The sequence below is a fragment of the Lissotriton vulgaris genome, chromosome 6, assembly GCF_964263255.1.
Source record: "Lissotriton vulgaris chromosome 6, aLisVul1.2, whole genome shotgun sequence".
In the NCBI taxonomy this organism is placed as follows: Eukaryota; Metazoa; Chordata; class Amphibia; order Caudata; family Salamandridae; genus Lissotriton; species Lissotriton vulgaris.
The window spans coordinates 97,039,669-97,058,159 of NC_141694.1; the positions used below are offsets into that span (position 1 = coordinate 97,039,669).

Consider the following 18,491-nt stretch of genomic DNA (forward strand, 5'->3'; position numbering starts at 1 on the left):
TGGAAATGGAGGAAAGATTTCTCCATTCCAGCTAAAGAAGAATACAGGGTTCTGATTAGATCATATAAAAACCAGTTGATAACTGCGCAATCAGCGTACTTCCAGGATAAAATCTCAGAAGCAGCCAACAGGCCAAGGGAAATATTTAAAATATTTCAAGAACTGGTCTCTCCTATCCTGGCCACTAGGGCCTCAACCGATCCCCTGAAACGCTGTGAGGACCTAGCAGCCTTCTTTATCTCTAAGGTTAATAACAAATATTCTGGCTTTGTGTCTATAGACCAGTATGCCAGCATCAAGGAGAGTAATTGGACACCGGAGGTCAGTCTGGACACCCAGAATCGCCTTGAGACTTTCCCCCTGCTGGATCTGGCCACTGTCGAACGCCTCCTCATAAACCTTAAGTCAGGCTCACCCTTGGATGTGGCTCCACCATCCGCTCTTAAAAAGGTACTGGGGACGGTATGTTCCCCCATAATGTATGTGATCAATACCTCTCTGGAGACAGGAGTAGTGCCTCCCACCGGGAAGTTGCCTAAAGTCAAGGATCTTTTGAAAAAATCTAACCTTGACCCCGATGATCTAGCCAACTACAGGCCTATCGCCTTACTACCAGGACTTACCAAGATAGCCGAAAAACATGTGAATCATGTTTTATCGTCTTTCATAGAGACCACAGGAGCCCTCCACCCTCCCAGACGGGATTCAGAGCCAAGCAGGGGACAGAGACCGCGCTGGTGGAGGTGGTGGAGGCGACAAGGAGCATCGTTGATGCCGGAGGCTGCGCTGCGGTGGTCCTGCTGGACCTCAACGCAGCATTAGACGTGGTCAACCATCCCCTCCTGCTCCACCGGCTCGGCCTTGCCGGGGTCTCTGGAATGGCCCTTAGATGGCTCAGTTCCTTTCGGGTGGGAGAGATTCTTCTTCGTTTTTGAAGAGGAGGTGTCATCAAACCAACTTCAACTGTATCACGTCGTTCCCCAGGGATCTTCACTCAGCCCTACCATGTTTAACATCTACATGAGACCATTGGCTGAAGTGATGCTTCCCTGGGGTATTCAGCTTGCCACCTACGCTGATGATACACAGTTGGTCGTCTCTCTGACTAGGGATGATGCCATAGATCAGGGGATTAGTAATCCAACCACATGCCTCGCCAAGGTAATGGAGTGGATGACCGCCTCCTTTTTAAAACTTAACGGGTCAAAAACAGACATCATGCTGTTGGGCCATAAAGCCCCTCCCAATCTTGACCCTTGGTGGCCTAATTGTCTTGGTCCCCCCCCCCGCGACTCAAATAAAGAGTCTGGGTGTATGGACTCTTCCTTGGGCTTTCAAGTCCAGGCAAAAAAGGTGGCAGCGACCTGTTATGGACTGATGAGGATCCTCAGGAAGGCCCTGACCCTCCTTCCCATTCAGGCAAGACGCATGCTGGTCCAGTCGTTGATCCTTTCACGGCTGGACTATGCAAATGCGGTTTACTTTGGGGCCCCAGTAGGCACCATACAAACCCTGCAATCAGTGCAGAACTGTGCAGCCCGGCTGCTGATGAATGTACCTAGACGCAGCTCTGCTAAGGCTGCACTGCGGCTTCTCCATTGGCTGCCGATTCATGAGAGAATCACGCTTAAAATCATGTGTATGGCACAGAAGTCCATCTGGAATGATGGTCCTACTACCCTTCACCCTCTGTTTCGCTGTCATCAATCCTGCAGATCATTAAGATCAACCAGCGCAATCTGCTTGTAGTACCTAGGGTGAAGCGAGCCCGAATGGGAGGTTGTCAGCTCTCCTTTCTGGCTGCCAAATGCTGGAACAAAATTACCAGATAGCATCAGGCATGTAGGTGACCATCTTGCTTTCAGGAAGCAATTGAAGACACTTTTATTCAACTGAGGGTCTAGGGTAGCACTCTGGTCTAATAGCGCTGGGATGCCTAAGGGTAGCCATGCGCTCTATTAAAACGTATTCATTCATTCACCTCTCCTATCGCTCACTGACTTTATACTGAGCTTGGGTTGCTTGTGTTTCAGTTCAGAAAGGTGCTGGTCTGGCAGGTCGGGCTGGACTGTTCCTATTGGAGCAGGGTCAAGACTGGTTTGCATATCGCGGCGTTCAAACTAACACGGCTTAGTGGGCAAAAGAACGATGGGTTAAAGTGGAACCCCAAGCGATTGCCAGTAGTTAGACTTATTGCAAGCATTTCCTTACATCACTTTTTGCTGCCTTTTGGTTAGGCTCATGGTATAGAAATACCATATACATTCTTAAATAACCTCTGCCACTCCTGCAAAGTGGACCAGGAAACCTTTAAGGGCTACTATGCAAATATGTTATCATCTGGGATCACCTCTATAGCTACTCTCTCACCCATATCCTGGTTTTGTTACCAAGCATTTCAGCTGGGCTTAATGGGATTGGTTTTTGGAAGAAAAGTAAAAAGATGTTCTCAGGTGTTTCAAAAGCTTCTCTGTTCCTGCTCTTTTCCATTTGCATGTAGGTAAGGGACTAAAGATCTCCATTTTCTTCTTAAGAAGGGCTGATTTTTAGTTTCTACACTTATTTCTTTTTGTAAATTACGCATGTGTCTTTTAAATACCATGTGCTATGAACAGTGTTCCACTGACCCCTGCACCTATAGATATCCTTAGTAAAAAATACATTCCTTTAGTCTTTGCAGATATCCATGGTTGCCAATGACATTTAAAATTAAATGAACTAGTATTTTAAAGTTTTATAGTTAAGAGTGCAAAGCGCTGGCACCTACGTTATGGCACAGTATTGCAACCACCTGAACAGGTGAAGGTGAGAACTTACCACCAATCCACAAAGTTGGTTTCCAAGGGAACACAGGATCTGACAGAGTCTCTTCAGAAATATATAACGCTTCTCTGTCAAAGCTTCCTTATTAGCCATTCTGCGGAGGGAAAAGAACATTCCCACTAACATGAATTAAGAATAACGAACACTGAAACAGACATTTGAACAATCGTAAACCCTAACACTCTGGCATCATTCTGAACTCTGCCAGTGCTTATAGTGAGTATCCATCCTACTGCATTTCCAAACAACCTTTTCTGTTCCAGACCCCTGAAATTGACGGCAGCGTCTGCTTTTTGAGCACTGCAATGTCAACAGAAAGTTTATGCTTCTAAATAAACGTAAAAATTAAGTTATTGGTGTTTATAACCCTCAATGTCACCTGGAGCAGTCACAATAACAGGATCAGAACACAAACTCACAGAAAGGACTAGAGATGTACACTGGTTGTAAGTATGACTATCAGGAATAGTTCAAAATACAACTGGTATGTTGCTGCATAATAAGTGCTGTGGTCATGGATTAAACAAACACGGTCATCTGCAAAGGTTAGTGATGAGGGGTGTTTGCTTTGGATAACGCAATGTGCAATGACACACAGGTAGAGGAAATAAGAGCACTCACTGTGCAGCTGACAGGATGTAGTGCATGGCGACATCTCCAAACAAGATCATCAATGGCTTTCGGTCTTCCAGCTTCCCCTGAAAGCAGACAGAGCGCGCGCCAAAGTGAAAATTTGTCATTTCACAGATGTGTATTTTAGGTATTCAAGACCTCATAGGATAACAGCACAGGCTATAAAAAGAAAGACTTCCATTGTTGATTTCAGCAGTTCTAGATTTTGCATGGAGTTTTCGCGAGGGGACTAAAGAAATTAGTTTCTTTCTGCAATTGAGCCGCTGAGCTTCCTTGACACAATGTGGTCAGAGACTGGCAAGCCCTAGGCGCGCCAGCTGCAAGCATGAACAATGCAGCTGCCATGAAGAAGGCCATGCTGCGTCTGCCTTGAGGTGGGCATTCAGTGTGTTGTGTGGCTTCTACATTGGTTTGCAAAGTCAGGCAAAAATAAAAAGAGTGAAATAAAAGTAGTGTCCAACAAAAACGAATTATATCAACAAGTTAAAGAAAAGAGCAGGTAACCCATTGCTTGGCTATGTGACGGGTGTGTATGCCACACCAAGACTGAAGGGTGCTTCAATGAGTCAGCAGCAGTCTGAGATCTTAACTGCTTATGCTGAGCCATTCTAGAAGGAAGAAATACACACGATGTAGGAGCCGTCCAACTCACCTTTCTGTTAACGGCGATGAGGAGGCACTCTGCTGCCTCTATTTGCAGTTCAGACTCATTCAAGAGGAGGCAAAGCATCTCCAGGAGTTTGCAGTTGCCATCTGTGATGTGGTTCATTGACACCCAGTCAATGTATCCAGCTAGGGTATTGAGAGCCGCAATACCCACACGACAGCAGGCCTGGGCCTGTGAAGAAAAGACGAGAAACAGTGTTCTTGAGAAACAATTCCAACTACTTTTCTTTATATAGATTTCTGTTGTATAGGACACAAAATTGAATTTGCACATGATTTTTTAGGTAACAACCCAACTAAATAATGTTGCTTGTTTTATAAATCTGACAGTAGAAGAAAAACGATTTATGACCTACACCTTAAAAGGACCTCAATAGTGGGGGCGAGGGGGTAGCTGAATATTTCTTGGCTATGGAAAATAAACTTTGTCAGGAGGAACTCATCTAATTCTATACGTGGTTCACACAATTCCAGGGATAGCAGCAGTATCCAAATAACTCCAACAAAAACCTTTGCTTACCTGCGACTCCTGGGCGGGATCAGATTTCTGAAAGAAAAAATCCAAATGCAAGAAATGAGCTAGAAGCACAACACACAAAGTTAATAATGACAAAGCTACATTTTTCTTCTCTATTTTTTTTTAATCAAACTAGCAAGTACCAGTACGAAAATATTGCTAGCAGTGAGTCTGCAAGATGGAATAAAAGATTTTTATATAAAAAACCCACATGGAGTCATTAAAAACAATTTAACGTTAACTAAAATATGGCAAATACCTTTTAATAATATTATATTCCTTTAAAAATTAATTCAAACCAGGCTCTCCTAAGCAGTGTTTCAGACCCTCATCTTTGGACAGGACTTCAAATTTTCAAATAATAACTGCAACAAAAATTTGCTGAGTATCTTGCCATTCTTTTTTTGCTCACTTGCTTTTAATTTAGGTGCACAACATTATCTGCACAAGCAAAGATCACAGATACAGTTGTCATAGAAGTTAGATTTCAGTTAATGTCAGAAAAGGGAGTTGGTCCTAAGGGTGGAGATGTAAAACATGTGAAATACACAAATACATTAGTGAGTAGTAACATTTTGCATGGCATTTGCCACACTTGTAACAAAAGTTAAACTAATCCAGAATATGGCAGAAGTAACCTTGGAACCGTTGACCTAACACCCCCAAGATGGTATAGGATTGAACAGATCTCTCCACAAGCTACAAAATCTTTCAGAAAGGCGGGATCTGGTTCGCACCATATAAAACTTTATAAAATAAATACACAAACCTACGAAGGCTAGAGCACTGACTTTCAAACAAGTTTAGATTGGCCGCTCAAGCCTCTGTGATTCCGCACTGGTGGGACTGGAATGTCCCCGAATGGTATACGTCATGATCCTTTGAGTATCTGGTATCCAGCTTTTGATGTTGGCAACAGTCTCAAGCTAATCTACTGTATGTATGAGCATTGTGTAGGCATGTCCCGTGACATGAATGGAGTCCTGAAGCTGCCCCAAACCTGGAGCGGTGCACCAGGTGTGTCTTCATCAGAGTGTTACTCTGTACTACCATCCCGGTCCTAGGTTTAGCCCTTAAAATGGGAGCGGCAGCGCCGAGTTTTGAGAATCAGCAGTTGTGACCTAGGAGTGAAGGTCTATTGGCTCATTAATGTAAAGGTCCACTTCTGTGCACTAACAATGGTTGTACCTGCAACATCCCATTGCATGTTAGACGGGTGTGAGTGGGCTTATGTGTGCGCCAGTGAACCAGAGTATCGTAGGCCAGTATGTTACATTTGGAGGCTTCTGGCCTCCTAATGTGCACAAGATGGAAGTGAGTCAGCTTTCCCAAACAAGTAGAAGTGTACTGCTGTCATTCTTATATCTGGAAAGAGACTCCTGAACAGGGTAGTGGAGAAAGAGGAGGCAAGATTCTAGCCATTCGGTTAGGTCCTTTTGCTTTGAGGGACTGCGGATTAGTCTTCCTGATCACTGCCATTTTGTAGGTGAATGGGACGAGGGGTGGAACTGCAGTCTCTACTCAGAGTGCTAAGGGTTCTCTTTAGGGGAGGTCAGCCTTTGTCTCTTTCCTGGTCACTGTTCACGGTGGCTGCAGATCGCCAGGTGCTCTGTTGTGGGCGCTCCAAAATTAAGAGGCCCCTTCTGTAAGGAGCATCACTTTACCCAAGTCTGGCACACAGCATGGAAAGAAAACATGAAAGAAGAACTAACCCAAACCGTTTGTGAGAGCAGACAGTGAAATAATAGCCCTTGTCTTCTTTGACTGTATAGAAGTGAGTTGCTGATCAACTTTTTTTATCCAGTTTCAAGTTCATGGAAGAGAGTACTCAGCAGAGTACTTTGAGGACTGGCATGCAACTAGAGCTGGGTTTTACGGACAGTCAACTTCCATGGGGTAATTCAACATCACATGGAGGGTGACCTGGACAGAAGAGTGGTCTTACTGTTATGAAACACCTGGAAGCTGACCCACCTAAGGGGAGGAGTGTGCCGACCCTGGAGGACGTGTGATCAACCAGGGCAAGCAAAATAAGCTGAAACAAGAGCTGAATGTCCATTCGCCCAAAAAGGCTTGATAGAAAGAGCGATCCTTCATGCTCCCAGGACTGGAGCAGACCCTTTTGCAGAGCATCCCGACTATTGCACTCCACATACTGTGCTTGAGGGGACTGCACCATTATAGCCCTGAAGTTGTATTTAAGTGGCCACACCTTGGCACAGACCTTAAGTGTTACATAGAGGACAGCAACACTGATCCTGAAGTAGCCTGCACCACAGCACTGCCATGAAGTGTGCCGAGGTGGACTGTGCCGCTGTGAACTCAAACTTTGCGCCCAAGAGGACTCAGCTGCAAATTAAAGTAGTGACCTAAAGGGAATGCACCACTATGAGCAATGACTGGACCTTTGCACACCGCATCGCTGACCCATCAGTGAACTGCATTCAAACTGCGCAGCCTGTAATGAAGAGCCTGCAGTGGCCGACTGCCTTCTTTCTGGCTTTGAAGCTTACCACTCAACTAACCTAAATCCCAGAAAAGGCCCACAAACTGCTAGAAGCCATCGACAATGCCAGAGCCTGCCCACCAGAACAGACTCTCAGTGGCAATTTCACTGCTACTTCCGAGAACTGGACTAGAGTGCTGCAATACACGCAGCAGACTTTCACCTCCCAGAAGATGTTAGGAGAACCAGACACATGCTGAGAGTCCTGGCCGTGACCAATGCTTTGAAAGAGATTGAACTTGTGAGATATACAGGTGACCTGACTGTTAACTTAGAACACAAGCTCTAAACAAGCATTTGCAATGAAATAGGTCTCGCATTTCTGAGACTTTAAGCTATTAGCATTGTAAATGACAATGCTTTTCATTTGTGTTTTAAAAACTAAAACATAAATAAAAGGCATTGTCATTTACAATGCCAATAGCTCAAACTCGCGTAAATGCGAGACCTACTGCATTGCAAATGCTTGTTTCACTTGATTGCAGGTTTGCAAGGCAACTCGATTGCTTTGACACTAGGTGAAAGAGATGGGCTATTTATCACACATAATAATCTATCATAATTCTTACCACAATGTATTGGGGGCCTATAACATGCAGCAGCCACATCTAGTCAGATGTTGATAGTCGACTAGAGCGTCATCTGCTAGAAATCCCCACCTTTCTTAGGTACACGAAGGGGAAGAGACCAGGAACGCTGGCAGGGATGGCAGTGGGTGGTAAACAAGCTCACAGCTGCAACACGTGGACATGTAAGATTAAGTCACACAGGGCTTTCGGGCAAGCGAGTTAAATATGCACTGGGTGTTCATGTTTCTTCTGGTTCACGTAGCCGGAGGTGTTGATCCACATACATGCTGCTGCGCCGGATGGAGACTGCTAATGTGAGAGGTGCACTGGGCTCAGATACAACTAACTGCCCCTAAATCTCAAAGCACTCGCACTCATCTGTCTGTAACATACCCTAATTGTTAGAACTGGCTATTTCTGGTAGGCTAAGGCTGACGCCAAAGCCAGGCAGAAACCACCATTCTAGTCAGGGCAAGGAAGTCACACGCCAAGATAACCCCTGCTCACCCCCTTGGTAGCTTGGCACAAGCAGTAAGGCTAAACTCGGAGGCAATGTGTAAAGCATTTGCGCCAGCGCACAACAGCAACAACATACTAGGCACACCACAAAAGATACTCCACACAAGGTTATTATAAAAATAACTTTTGTATTGTAAAAACACATCAGATAAAATCACACATATACATGGCGCCAACTGGCACGGGCAATATTCACAGGGATTATGTAAACAAGACAGGGCCACATGGGCGCCTGTCAGAATCAGATATAGCACTTCTAGATAAAATGTAGAATATAAAATCACTTCTAGAATAAAGAATAAATGTAACATAAAATAATAATCAAAGATAACAACCAGTAACCACTGGTAACAGGAACCAGGACCTTACTAGGACCACCTGTACTAAAAAAGAAGAACCACCTAAGTATCACACAGCATTTAGGGGTCTAAGAAAGAATACATTACTCATGATGCAATAAACCTACATTCAGAGGAGTAATAAAGAGAACACATGATGCCTAAAGCATTCAGAGGTGTTAAGAATAAAGCACATGATGCAATAAAATACATTCAGGGGTGCAGCGCAAGAAGACACATGATAACTAAGCATTCAGAGGTGCAGCGCATGGAAATAAAGACACATAATGCATAAACCTACACATTCAGAGGTGCATAATAAATCAATTGAGCAAAAACTCACATTAGCAATAACTATTAAAAAGCATAGAAATCACATTGCGCCAACACTACATAAGCCACTACCTGTGGCAGTCCCTAGGCCAACTGGCCTTGTGGGGCAAAGATGCCCTGAGTCCAAAGTCAGGGTGCGCTGCCATGCAGCGCCAGTTTCAAAAGTACAAAAACCTAAGCGTGGCAGCTGCCCACAAAGTGCCGGGCAGCTGGGATCAAAAAGCTGTGGCAGGGCTCTCAGTAGCCCCTAGAACAAATCTGCGCCACCTGAGCCACACAGGCTCTAAAACAAACACTGCGCACGTTGGAGCCACACAGGCTCTGGCCAACACTGGTCAAACGTTGGAGCCACACTGGCTCTAAAGCAACATGCCCCCTGGAGCCTCCCTGGACTCTCCAAGCGTTGGGGTGACCCACTGCCAACCGGGGCCGCCCTTGAAGCCCTCGTGGCTTCACACGGACCATGAGCGCGAGCTCGCGCTACTGGGGAGGGGCGGACACCGACAATGTGTCCCGGCGCCCCTCCTTGCTCTTCTGCCCCCTCGTTGGAGCCATCTGGGCCCGAGGAGAACGGTGGGGCGACCCACTGCCATTCGGGGCCGCCCTAACTACCCTGAACATCCTGGGTAGTGCACTGGTGCCATCACGTGCCCCTACGGAGCCCCCCCCAGCCCGTTTACTCACCGGGCTGCTTCTTCTTGGGCGGGGCTCCTCCGGGCAGACAGCAGAACACCTTCTGTGTTCGCGGTGGGGGCAGGCACCGACAATGTGCCTCGCGCCCCCTCCGCTCTTCCCGCTGCAGCGCTCGCATACGCAGGGCTCCCTCATGAGACACGGGAGCCCTGCTCAAGACGACGCCTCTCCTTTCTTCTCTTCTCCGCGGCGGGGGAAGGCACCGACAATGTGCCTCGCGCCCCCTCCGCTAGCGCTCCGCCTCAGATGCCGCCGGGCTCCCTCAGCTCACTGGAGCCCGGCCGACCCGCCGCCATGCTTCTTCTCTCTTCCCCGAGCTGCGGGGCGGGACTTCCGGCCGGCCGCGCCGGCATTGGCCGGACTGCCAAGTGCTTCCAGGTCGCCGCGGGCAGCGCGGCGACCCTTTTCTTAGTCAGGCAGACGGCGGCACAGTTTCCCGAGGAGTGGGCTCCCTCGTGGAAAATAAATTATCGCGGCCAGGTCCCTGGCAGGGTAGGCACCTGCCAAAGGGCAAATAAAATAAAAAATAAGCGAGGTGGGCACTCGCATGTAAATATCATAAAATACGGACAACGTCGCAGGGTAGGCACCTGCCAAATCTCACGCATCGGGCGTGAGACGCTAAAAACGACCGTAATACAGCAAAGAGCGCTCTCAAGGCGCTAGGGGCATAGACAAGCCCACAGGAACGACCCCTGCATCAAGAAGGGTCCCAGCATCACAGGTTAAGGTCTCCAGGGCAGAACAAAGTCCAGCAAAAGTCCTCAAACATGCAGCAAGGCAGGGGGACAGCCAGGAAGAGTCCCCCAGCAGTCCATCAAATGTCCAGGAGCTGGGCAGGGCCCAGGGATTCCCCTGAGCCCCAGCAGCAGCATGCCCCTGGCAGATTCAAGTTAGAAACAAGAACATTTTGGAAGGGGACACAGCCCCTTCTTATACACAGAAAAGTCTTTGAAGTCCTTTGAAGCAGGCAGTGTGAGAACCAGCCAGAACTGGTTACAGGGAAGTCCCTTCAGTATCAGGGACAGAGGTGACAGTCGCCCAGGGGGAGGTGGAGCCAGCTTTGTAGTTAGGCAGGCACAGCCCTTCACTATCAGGTGCCATCTCCTCCCACTTCCCTGGCAGCAGATGCTGCCTTTCATCCATGGGCTGACTTCAGACAACCTCCTGGGCTCTCTAGCCCCTGTCATCCTCAAACCAGACAGTCAATCCACAAGCAGGCCCAGGCACTCTGGGCCAGGCTCACCAGCCAATCACGCGCCAGCACCAACTTATACAAATATGCCAACTTCCAAAAGTAGTACTTCTAGACTAGACACAGTCATGCCGCATATATCATTTTGCAGCATTCATTCTCACGAGTTCATACATACCAAACTCGCCCCTGCACTCCCCACACATCAGGAACTACCATGGGCATACATATTCCCCATTCATTCCTATGGGAGGGCAGGTCACTCACCACTCATTCCCAGAGAGCTCAAGCACTTTACACTGTACCACAGTGAAAAAGTGCGCAGAGGCCTAAAATCATCAACACCAGGTTCCATAAACAGGCTAGGAAAAAGCAAAAAGTCTAGGGGTGAACCTGCCCAACGGGCCGGGTCCAACACTAATGGCCACCTTCTTTTTAGGGCATGGAAGGAGGGATATGGGCGAATTCGGATTACAGGATTGGGCAACTAAATCAGTGTGAACCAATTAATGGCAACGTCGATATACACATACACATTGTAGGGTCTGGGTGCTTTTGAGAGATCCATTTTGGAGAGAAATGTGCAGTTTACAGTCATGCACCTACTGTTCTCCTGTGAATATGAACTGGTTGTGGCTGCATTAAAAAAAAACATACCCAAGAAAATCGAACCAGCAGAAAAAGAGGAGTGGGTAGTACTAGGGTAAAATGTGACCACAGATCGATAGAGGGTGATAGAGGGTGGCGCAAGGGACTCACGTTGCAGTCAGAGATACCAGCAAACAGTCCTGTAAATGAACAGCTGGTCATTTCTACAAAGGGGAAAGGTCTCTAATAGACAGTGCATGAAAATGCTGATAGAAGGTCACTAATCGTCCTCCAGAACCCCACCGATTCATGTTGCATTGCTGCAAGGAGAGCAGTGTGTCTTCTTGTAATTTATAGCACTTAGGGACACCTCATTTTGCGTGACGCCACTTTCTCCAACAGGGATGTTCACAATTAAAGGAAGTCAGGGAGCTGGACTGCTAACCTTTATCATTGTCATGCAAATGCAGGTCGTGAAAAATGTGTCCGCGAAGCAGGTGTCTCGCCAGGCCTGTGAAGGCATTCCTTCGGCTGAATGCCAGATTCCCCATGAACATTAGATACTGCATGGTGGGCAGAGCTCCGAGGGACAATGAGTGGTCCATCTAAACGAGCTGTGGTGACTGCTGAAAATACCAACGACAGCCAGCATGACTTCACAAACCACTGTCCTTCCCACTTCAGCAGCACTGCAACAATTCTCTGCAACGATCCCTGCTGAACTACAGACATGAAACAAATCCTCGGAAAACAGCTCTTGTATGACGAAGCATAGGAGACACATTCGGTCAAGACAGTTGTGAGATCGGTGGGCAGACAGTTACAAATTACCCTATGTTTGCCAGGCCTGCGTCAAACTGGCTCCACCTAAAAGCTGGCTTCCTACTCGAATGGCTCCATCAGCCCCCTGGTTTACAGAAGAACTCAGGGAGCTAAAGTGCGAGTGTGAAAAGCTAGAACGAAATTGGCGCAAAAATTACAGCGTAGCCGAGAAAAAGATATATAGGGCCAGTCAGGGAAAATATAAAGAGAGAATAAGACAACTTAAGGAGGCCTACTTCTCAGATTGCAGCCGTGGGGCTAAAAATTTGTCCAAGGAACTATTCATACAATAACAAGTTTGGCCACACCTAAAGTAGCTGCCACGCCTCCAAGCCAGGAACTCTGTGAGAGTCTGGCTCAGTTCTTCTCGAGCAAAGTGGAAAAGATCTTTGCATCGTTAGAAGCGCCGGTGGCACAGAATATGCAGGCTTCCAGATCGGGGAGCCAGACAACAGTTACCCAGCGCTCTAAATTGCTAGACTTCGTCCCAGTGGAAGGGGACGAGATTAAGAGACACTTGCTGAGTTTAAAATCTGGATCACCCTATGATCCCTGTCCAGTAACAGTTGCAAAGCTAGCAGCAACCCCTATAGCTAATGCCCTATTCAATCAGCTATTTGAGATGGGGGATTTCCCATCGAGCTGGAAGCGGGCTTCCATCAAGCCGCTACTAAAAAAGCCCAACTTGGACATCTCGGACCCAAACAGTTATCGGCCAATCTCAAGACTTCCTATGCCGGTCGGCTCATAGAAAGGATCATGAACAACCAACTAAGTGCACATTTAGGAACCACTCAGGGGCTAGACATCTCAAAGCATGGGTTTAGACCAGGCCACAGTACGGAGTCCGCTCTGATCAAGTCAACAGAAGAGGTCAGGAAGGTGATGGACTCCGGAGGTCGGGCGGCCCTGGTTATGCTGGACTTGTCGGCGGCCTTTGATACGGTCCACCATACCATCTTGATGGACCGGCTGGAAGAATGTGGGGTCCAGGGGAAGGCTTTAGACATTTTGAGATCCTTCTTGACTAACAGGGTCCAGGTAGTTGCGCTAGGGGACTTTGAGTCGAGACCCTTCTAACCATCTTGTGGGGTTCCTCATGGTTCCTCACTTAGCCCTACCTTGTTCGATGTCTATGTCTCCTCCCTGGCCCCAGTCATCCGCTCCCACGGGTTCGAACTTACATCGTACGCTGATGACACACAGATTGTGGTGTCACTGCTACCAGGGAGAGAGACTGATGTGGCCAGCAAGTTCCAGGAGTGCATGAAGGCTGTGAACAAATGGATGGCAGAAACTGTTTAAAACTCAATTCGGCTAAAACCGAAGTGATACGGTTTGGCTCTATGGTCACTTTTTGGGGCCCGAGTTGGTGGCCAGAAGAGATGGGGAGCCTTCCCGTTCCAGTCAAAAAGGTCAAGAACCTGGGGGTCATTATAGATGATAGACTCTCCTATGGACCCCAGGTAAATGCCTTGGCTTCATCTATCCACTAGACATTGAAAATCCTCCGGAAGGTTCTTCCGTTCCTCCCGGGGGAATGAAAAAAAACAGTTGTGACGGCCTTGGTGCTCTCACGATTGGATTACTGCAACAGTTTGCTCCTAGAAGCCCAGCAGGGAATACTTGACAAATTACAGATACTGCAGAATTCAGCAGCGCGCCTACTCACAGGCCTGTCTAAGTTTGCATCCATCTCCCATGAACTGGTGAAACTACATTGGTTGCCAGTAAGGAAGCGGATCCTATTCAAAAGCATGTGTATTGTCTATAAGGCGACCCATGGTATAGGCCCAGCATTCCTGGGGCAACATTTTCCCCTGAACAAACCAGGTAGACTATTAAGGTCAGCCAATTTGGGACTGATCAAGAGCCCACGCATCAGGAAAGTTTGTTGGGGAGGCAGGAGCTTTAGCCGAGGGGCGGTGGTGGCCTAGAAAGCTCTTCCTGTGGCACTCCGATTGTGCCCTGAGCTGATGGCCTTTCGGAGAAAGCTAAAAACGTGGTTTTTTGCAAACTAGTTCCGGGGATATAGTTATCAGGATAGCGACAGGACACCGAAAGGTAACAGTGCGCTCTACAAATGTCACAAATAAATAAATAAAATAAATAAATAAATGAAGAAAAGGGCAGTGGGAGTGTACTGGTAATCCAGTGATAAGTTTCCGTTCACCACCAAGCTGCTGGTGCCATAAATACCCGAAAACACCAGCCAAATACATTGTTTAAAGCGAATAGTAATCGCATATGCTCACTATTAAAGTTTTTTTTTAAAACTAAAAAACTGAGCACGGTGTCCCTGAAACGGCCGCCGAGCTCCATAAAGTAAAAAAGCATACAATTTAGAGCGCATATCGCTGCAGCCGCCATTGTCCACATCAGTGTCCATTATCAAAATAGTGCTCACCCACCAAATAAGGCCCACCGTGTAATAAGCAAAGTGAAAGGTCCAGTCCTTTTGGGTGTTAACAAATGCAGACAAGGTGGTACCAAGGCGGCACTAATAAGCCTCATAATCAAACAGAAGCCAGCATTTTCCAAGGACAATGTGTAGGAAGCTGGCTCTGTATATACTATACCAAAGCAAAGTATAGGGTGCATAGAGTCCGGTGGAACCCAAAAGGTAGGCAGAGGTTAAGTAGATAGCACCTCCCTCTCTATTTGTGGTAGTGTGGTCGAGCAGTAAGGCAGTGTCAGAGGACAGTCTTAAGCATTTGTTGTACACACTCAGTTAGCAAATTAATTCACACACTCAAAGACTGAACTTCAGACCAATTGTTTTTGTATAAAAATATCCTTATAGTTATTTTATTTTCTATAACCAAGACCTGGTACAAAAGGGGCCTCAGGGTAGAGGATGATATCTCCCAGGTCTGGGGGAAGCCAGGGTTGCATATCATAGGCTTCAAAGCCCCTGCCTTGATGGGCTAAATCAATAGCCACCCTGTTGGAGGAGGTATTAACATCTTCCTCTGAAGAAGGAATTATTTCTGGCAGCAGAAGCGTGGGCTCTCACTTGCAGGAGGTCAGAAAATCTTCTGTGGTGGCTCAGAAGATAGTGGTAAATGTTCCTGTAAGGTGCCCTCTGTGTGCATGTAATATTAAATCTAGTATCGCCAACAGTACAGATTTATTAAGACAAGGTGTTGGATACCAAACACCATAGTGTTCAGTAAAGCCATCATGGAGCTGGGGAACTCCTAATGACCAGTGCTTCCCTTTTCACTTGTATCATCTAGTAATTACCCTGGGCAGCACAGGAGTACATCTGCTCATGCAGATATGTCCTCAAATGTAATATAATGCGACCTGCCTTAGGACAACAAGGCATGCTGTAGGGGTGAGTTACATATATTACATGCAGTGACCACGGCATACAGCGAGTGTTTTCACTCATGGTTTGCACCATGACACGCAGTCTGCAATGGCATGGTACATACACTTTGTATGGGGGGCCCTTAGGGTGGCACAATACATGCTGCATCACTTAAGGAACCTCTCTGGTACCCTTTCCCTAGATACTAGGGGTACCACTTACTAGGGACTTACAGGGGTGGCAAAGTGTGCGTCAATTGTGTTACAATTAGACCATTTTACCTTGTTTTAGGGAAAGAGCACCGGCATTAGGCCCTGGTTGGCAGGGACAATAGCCAAAAAAAAAATCAGTATCAAAAAAGGGAGGTGATCAGGACAACATTTCCTACGCTCCCAGAGTAGACATAGCCCCACTTAACTCTTTAAAAGCGACGCAGGACCATTGTCTGCCCGAAAGGACTGGTGCGCCCATTGCTACGAAGAACTGCAAGCCTTTTTATGACTGCTCAAGCAAAAGCATTTCTTTGTGGCCAAAGTCATAGAAATCTGGAGCATGAATCACCAGCAACTAATATAGTATACTTTAATTGGTTTACTGAATTGATTGTCCAAATATGAAGGAGGACAAATACCCCAAGGGATGACTGGAGATAGTAAAGGGAGTCTTTACTGGTCTTGAAACAGTACAATATTTTATTTGTTTGTAAATGCACATAGTTTTTAGTTTGTGTAACTACAACCATCAGATTCTTTGATGAAGCATGGTTAAGCAGCCATTTGTAAGAAGACAAACAGGCCTCTGGTCAGCATGGGCAAACGCTAACCACTCATGAGTTGCTTTAATTGGATCTAATTTAACCTGCCGTTTAGGAATAGGTCTATCTCCCACTCCGAGTAAAAACACCAGCGAAGTGTGATCTTGAGTGAGGGTGTAGGAGAAAAAAAAAGCTGTTTGGAGGCTTTTCACCTTTAGCGGTTTGAATAAATGCCAAAATGTTTGCATCGGTCTTTGTTGAAGATCTGGTTACTGCTGCTACTTTGAAAGTATGAACCGCTGCATTTGTGGTTAAGTCAGCTGCACAGTTCCATTAAGCGTGAATGGCTTCACTTTCATGGGTCATGCTATGCTGGACATGCATTAACGGAAGATAGTCTTGAAAGTTAGCCACCTTTCCCTAGAGCTTATTTTTTATTGATTTCCCTTTGAATCTATGGTTCCTTTCATGCACCAATGTGAGCTGTGCAGAGCAATTACATACAGTGTTAGTGCATGTGTGCAGAAGCTTGAATGTGCCATTTAAATAATTCCTTGCACTGCTGCACAAGCCAGGAAATATTTTTTGCGTTGTACAAACCCACAGGCTAGGTAAAACAGTATTGTAGAACATATCTTTGTAACCCTCAATGGGTAAATTAGGAGCTATGCTTTGTTTTGTTTGCATTGCAGAAATTCTTGCGTGCTGAGAGTCATGGTCGTACTCAAATTTGACAAACTGCACTTAAAGTGATCCATTGTGCGCAAAACAGGTGCAGATAGTGAGAATTAGGAATGCTTGCTTTTGTCGCTCATGCTGCAGTAGAAATGAGAGAGACTATCAATCAATCAGGGGAATTGTTAGCGTGCTACTCACCCGTGAGGGTCTCAAGGCGCTGGGGGGAGGTAAGCAGCTCCATTCAGTCTAAGAGCCAGGTCTAGAGTGTCTTCCTGAAGTTGTTCATGGAGGGGCGTGTCTTGTCGATCTGAAGCTCGTTCCAGGTCTTGGCCGCAATGTAAGAGAATGCTCTTCCACCTGTTCTGGCTCTGCGGATTCTCGGGGTTTCGGCGAGGTTGGAGGATCGGAGGTTCCTCTTGGGTACGTGGAAAGAGATTCTCTTGTTGAGGTATTGGGGTCTGGGGTTGTGGAGGCATTCATAGGTGTGGGAGAATATCTTGAAAGTTACTGTTCTCAATGGGGAGCCAGTGCTTGCTACGCCGGTGTTGATTGATGTAGTGGTGTCGAGGGATGCCGGGGACGAGTCTGGCTGCGGTGTTCTGTATGGTCTGGAGTTTGTGGAGCAGAGACTTGTTGATCCCGGCATAGAGGGCGTTTACGTAGTCCAATCTGCTGGTAATGAGTGCATGGGTGACGGTCTTCCTTGATTCAGAGGAGATCCATTTGAAGGTCTTTCGGAAGATGCAGAGGGGGTTGAAACAGCTGGCGGTGTTGACCTGTTAGGTCAAGGAGAAGGAGGAATCTAGTATGATGCTGAGGTTTTTGGTGTGGTCTGTGGGGGTGGGAGGGCTACAGAGTGTAGTGGCCACCAGGTGTTGTCCCAAGGAGAGGGAGAGGGGCCAAAGAGGAGGACCTCTGTCTTATCCAAGTTGAGCTTCAGGCAACTGCTGCTCATCCAGGATTCTTTGGGTTCTGCCGGTAAGGAAGAAGCGGATCCAGTCGAGGACAGTACCCTGTATGCCGGCGTCGTGGAGTTTGGAGGTGAGTGTGGTGTGGGAGACGGTGTTGAACGCAACAGAGAGATCGAGTAGGATCAGGTCTGTGGTGTGTCCTCGGTCGAGGAGGGTGCGAATGTCGTCTGTGGCGGAGAGTAGAGCGGTATCTGTGCTGTGGTTGCTGCGGAAGACTGATTGGGAGGGAGTCGAGGGTGAAGTTTTCCCTGATGAATTTTGTTAGCTGGGCGTTGACTACCTTCTCTGTGACTTTTGCTGCGAAAGGGAGGGGGGAGATGGATCAATAGTTCTTGAGGTGAGACAATTATTTGTTTCACCTGCACCAACGGGAACTCTTTCAAAATGGCCATCGGCACCACACTAAGCATTATTTCTATGGGAGTGAAGCGTACTTCTGCTGTAGAAAAGAAATGTGATTTGTACGCAGTAGGAACTATATGCCCCTCATTGTAAACTATATATTTGTAGCATGAGGAACTGGAAAGAATTCTAATAACTAGGTTTCTTATCCCTAGTCTGTAAATATTT

The 18,491-nt window shown here is 46.9% G+C and overlaps 1 protein-coding gene across 2 annotated transcripts in view; it reads right to left on the reverse strand.

The window, feature by feature from the left end:
- XPO5 (exportin 5) overlaps positions 1–18,491 on the reverse strand; it is a 762,403-nt gene that overhangs the window by 683,623 nt on the left and 60,289 nt on the right. For both annotated transcript variants that reach the window (XM_086926019.1, XM_086926020.1), the window contains exons 6-9: positions 4,643–4,669; positions 4,109–4,294; positions 3,445–3,521; positions 2,818–2,917 (exon numbers count right to left, since the gene is read on the reverse strand). In XM_086926019.1, the coding sequence (XP_086782145.1) occupies positions 2,818–2,917; positions 3,445–3,521; positions 4,109–4,294; positions 4,643–4,669 (390 nt within the window). The remainder of the gene's footprint in view (positions 1–2,817; positions 2,918–3,444; positions 3,522–4,108; positions 4,295–4,642; positions 4,670–18,491) is intronic.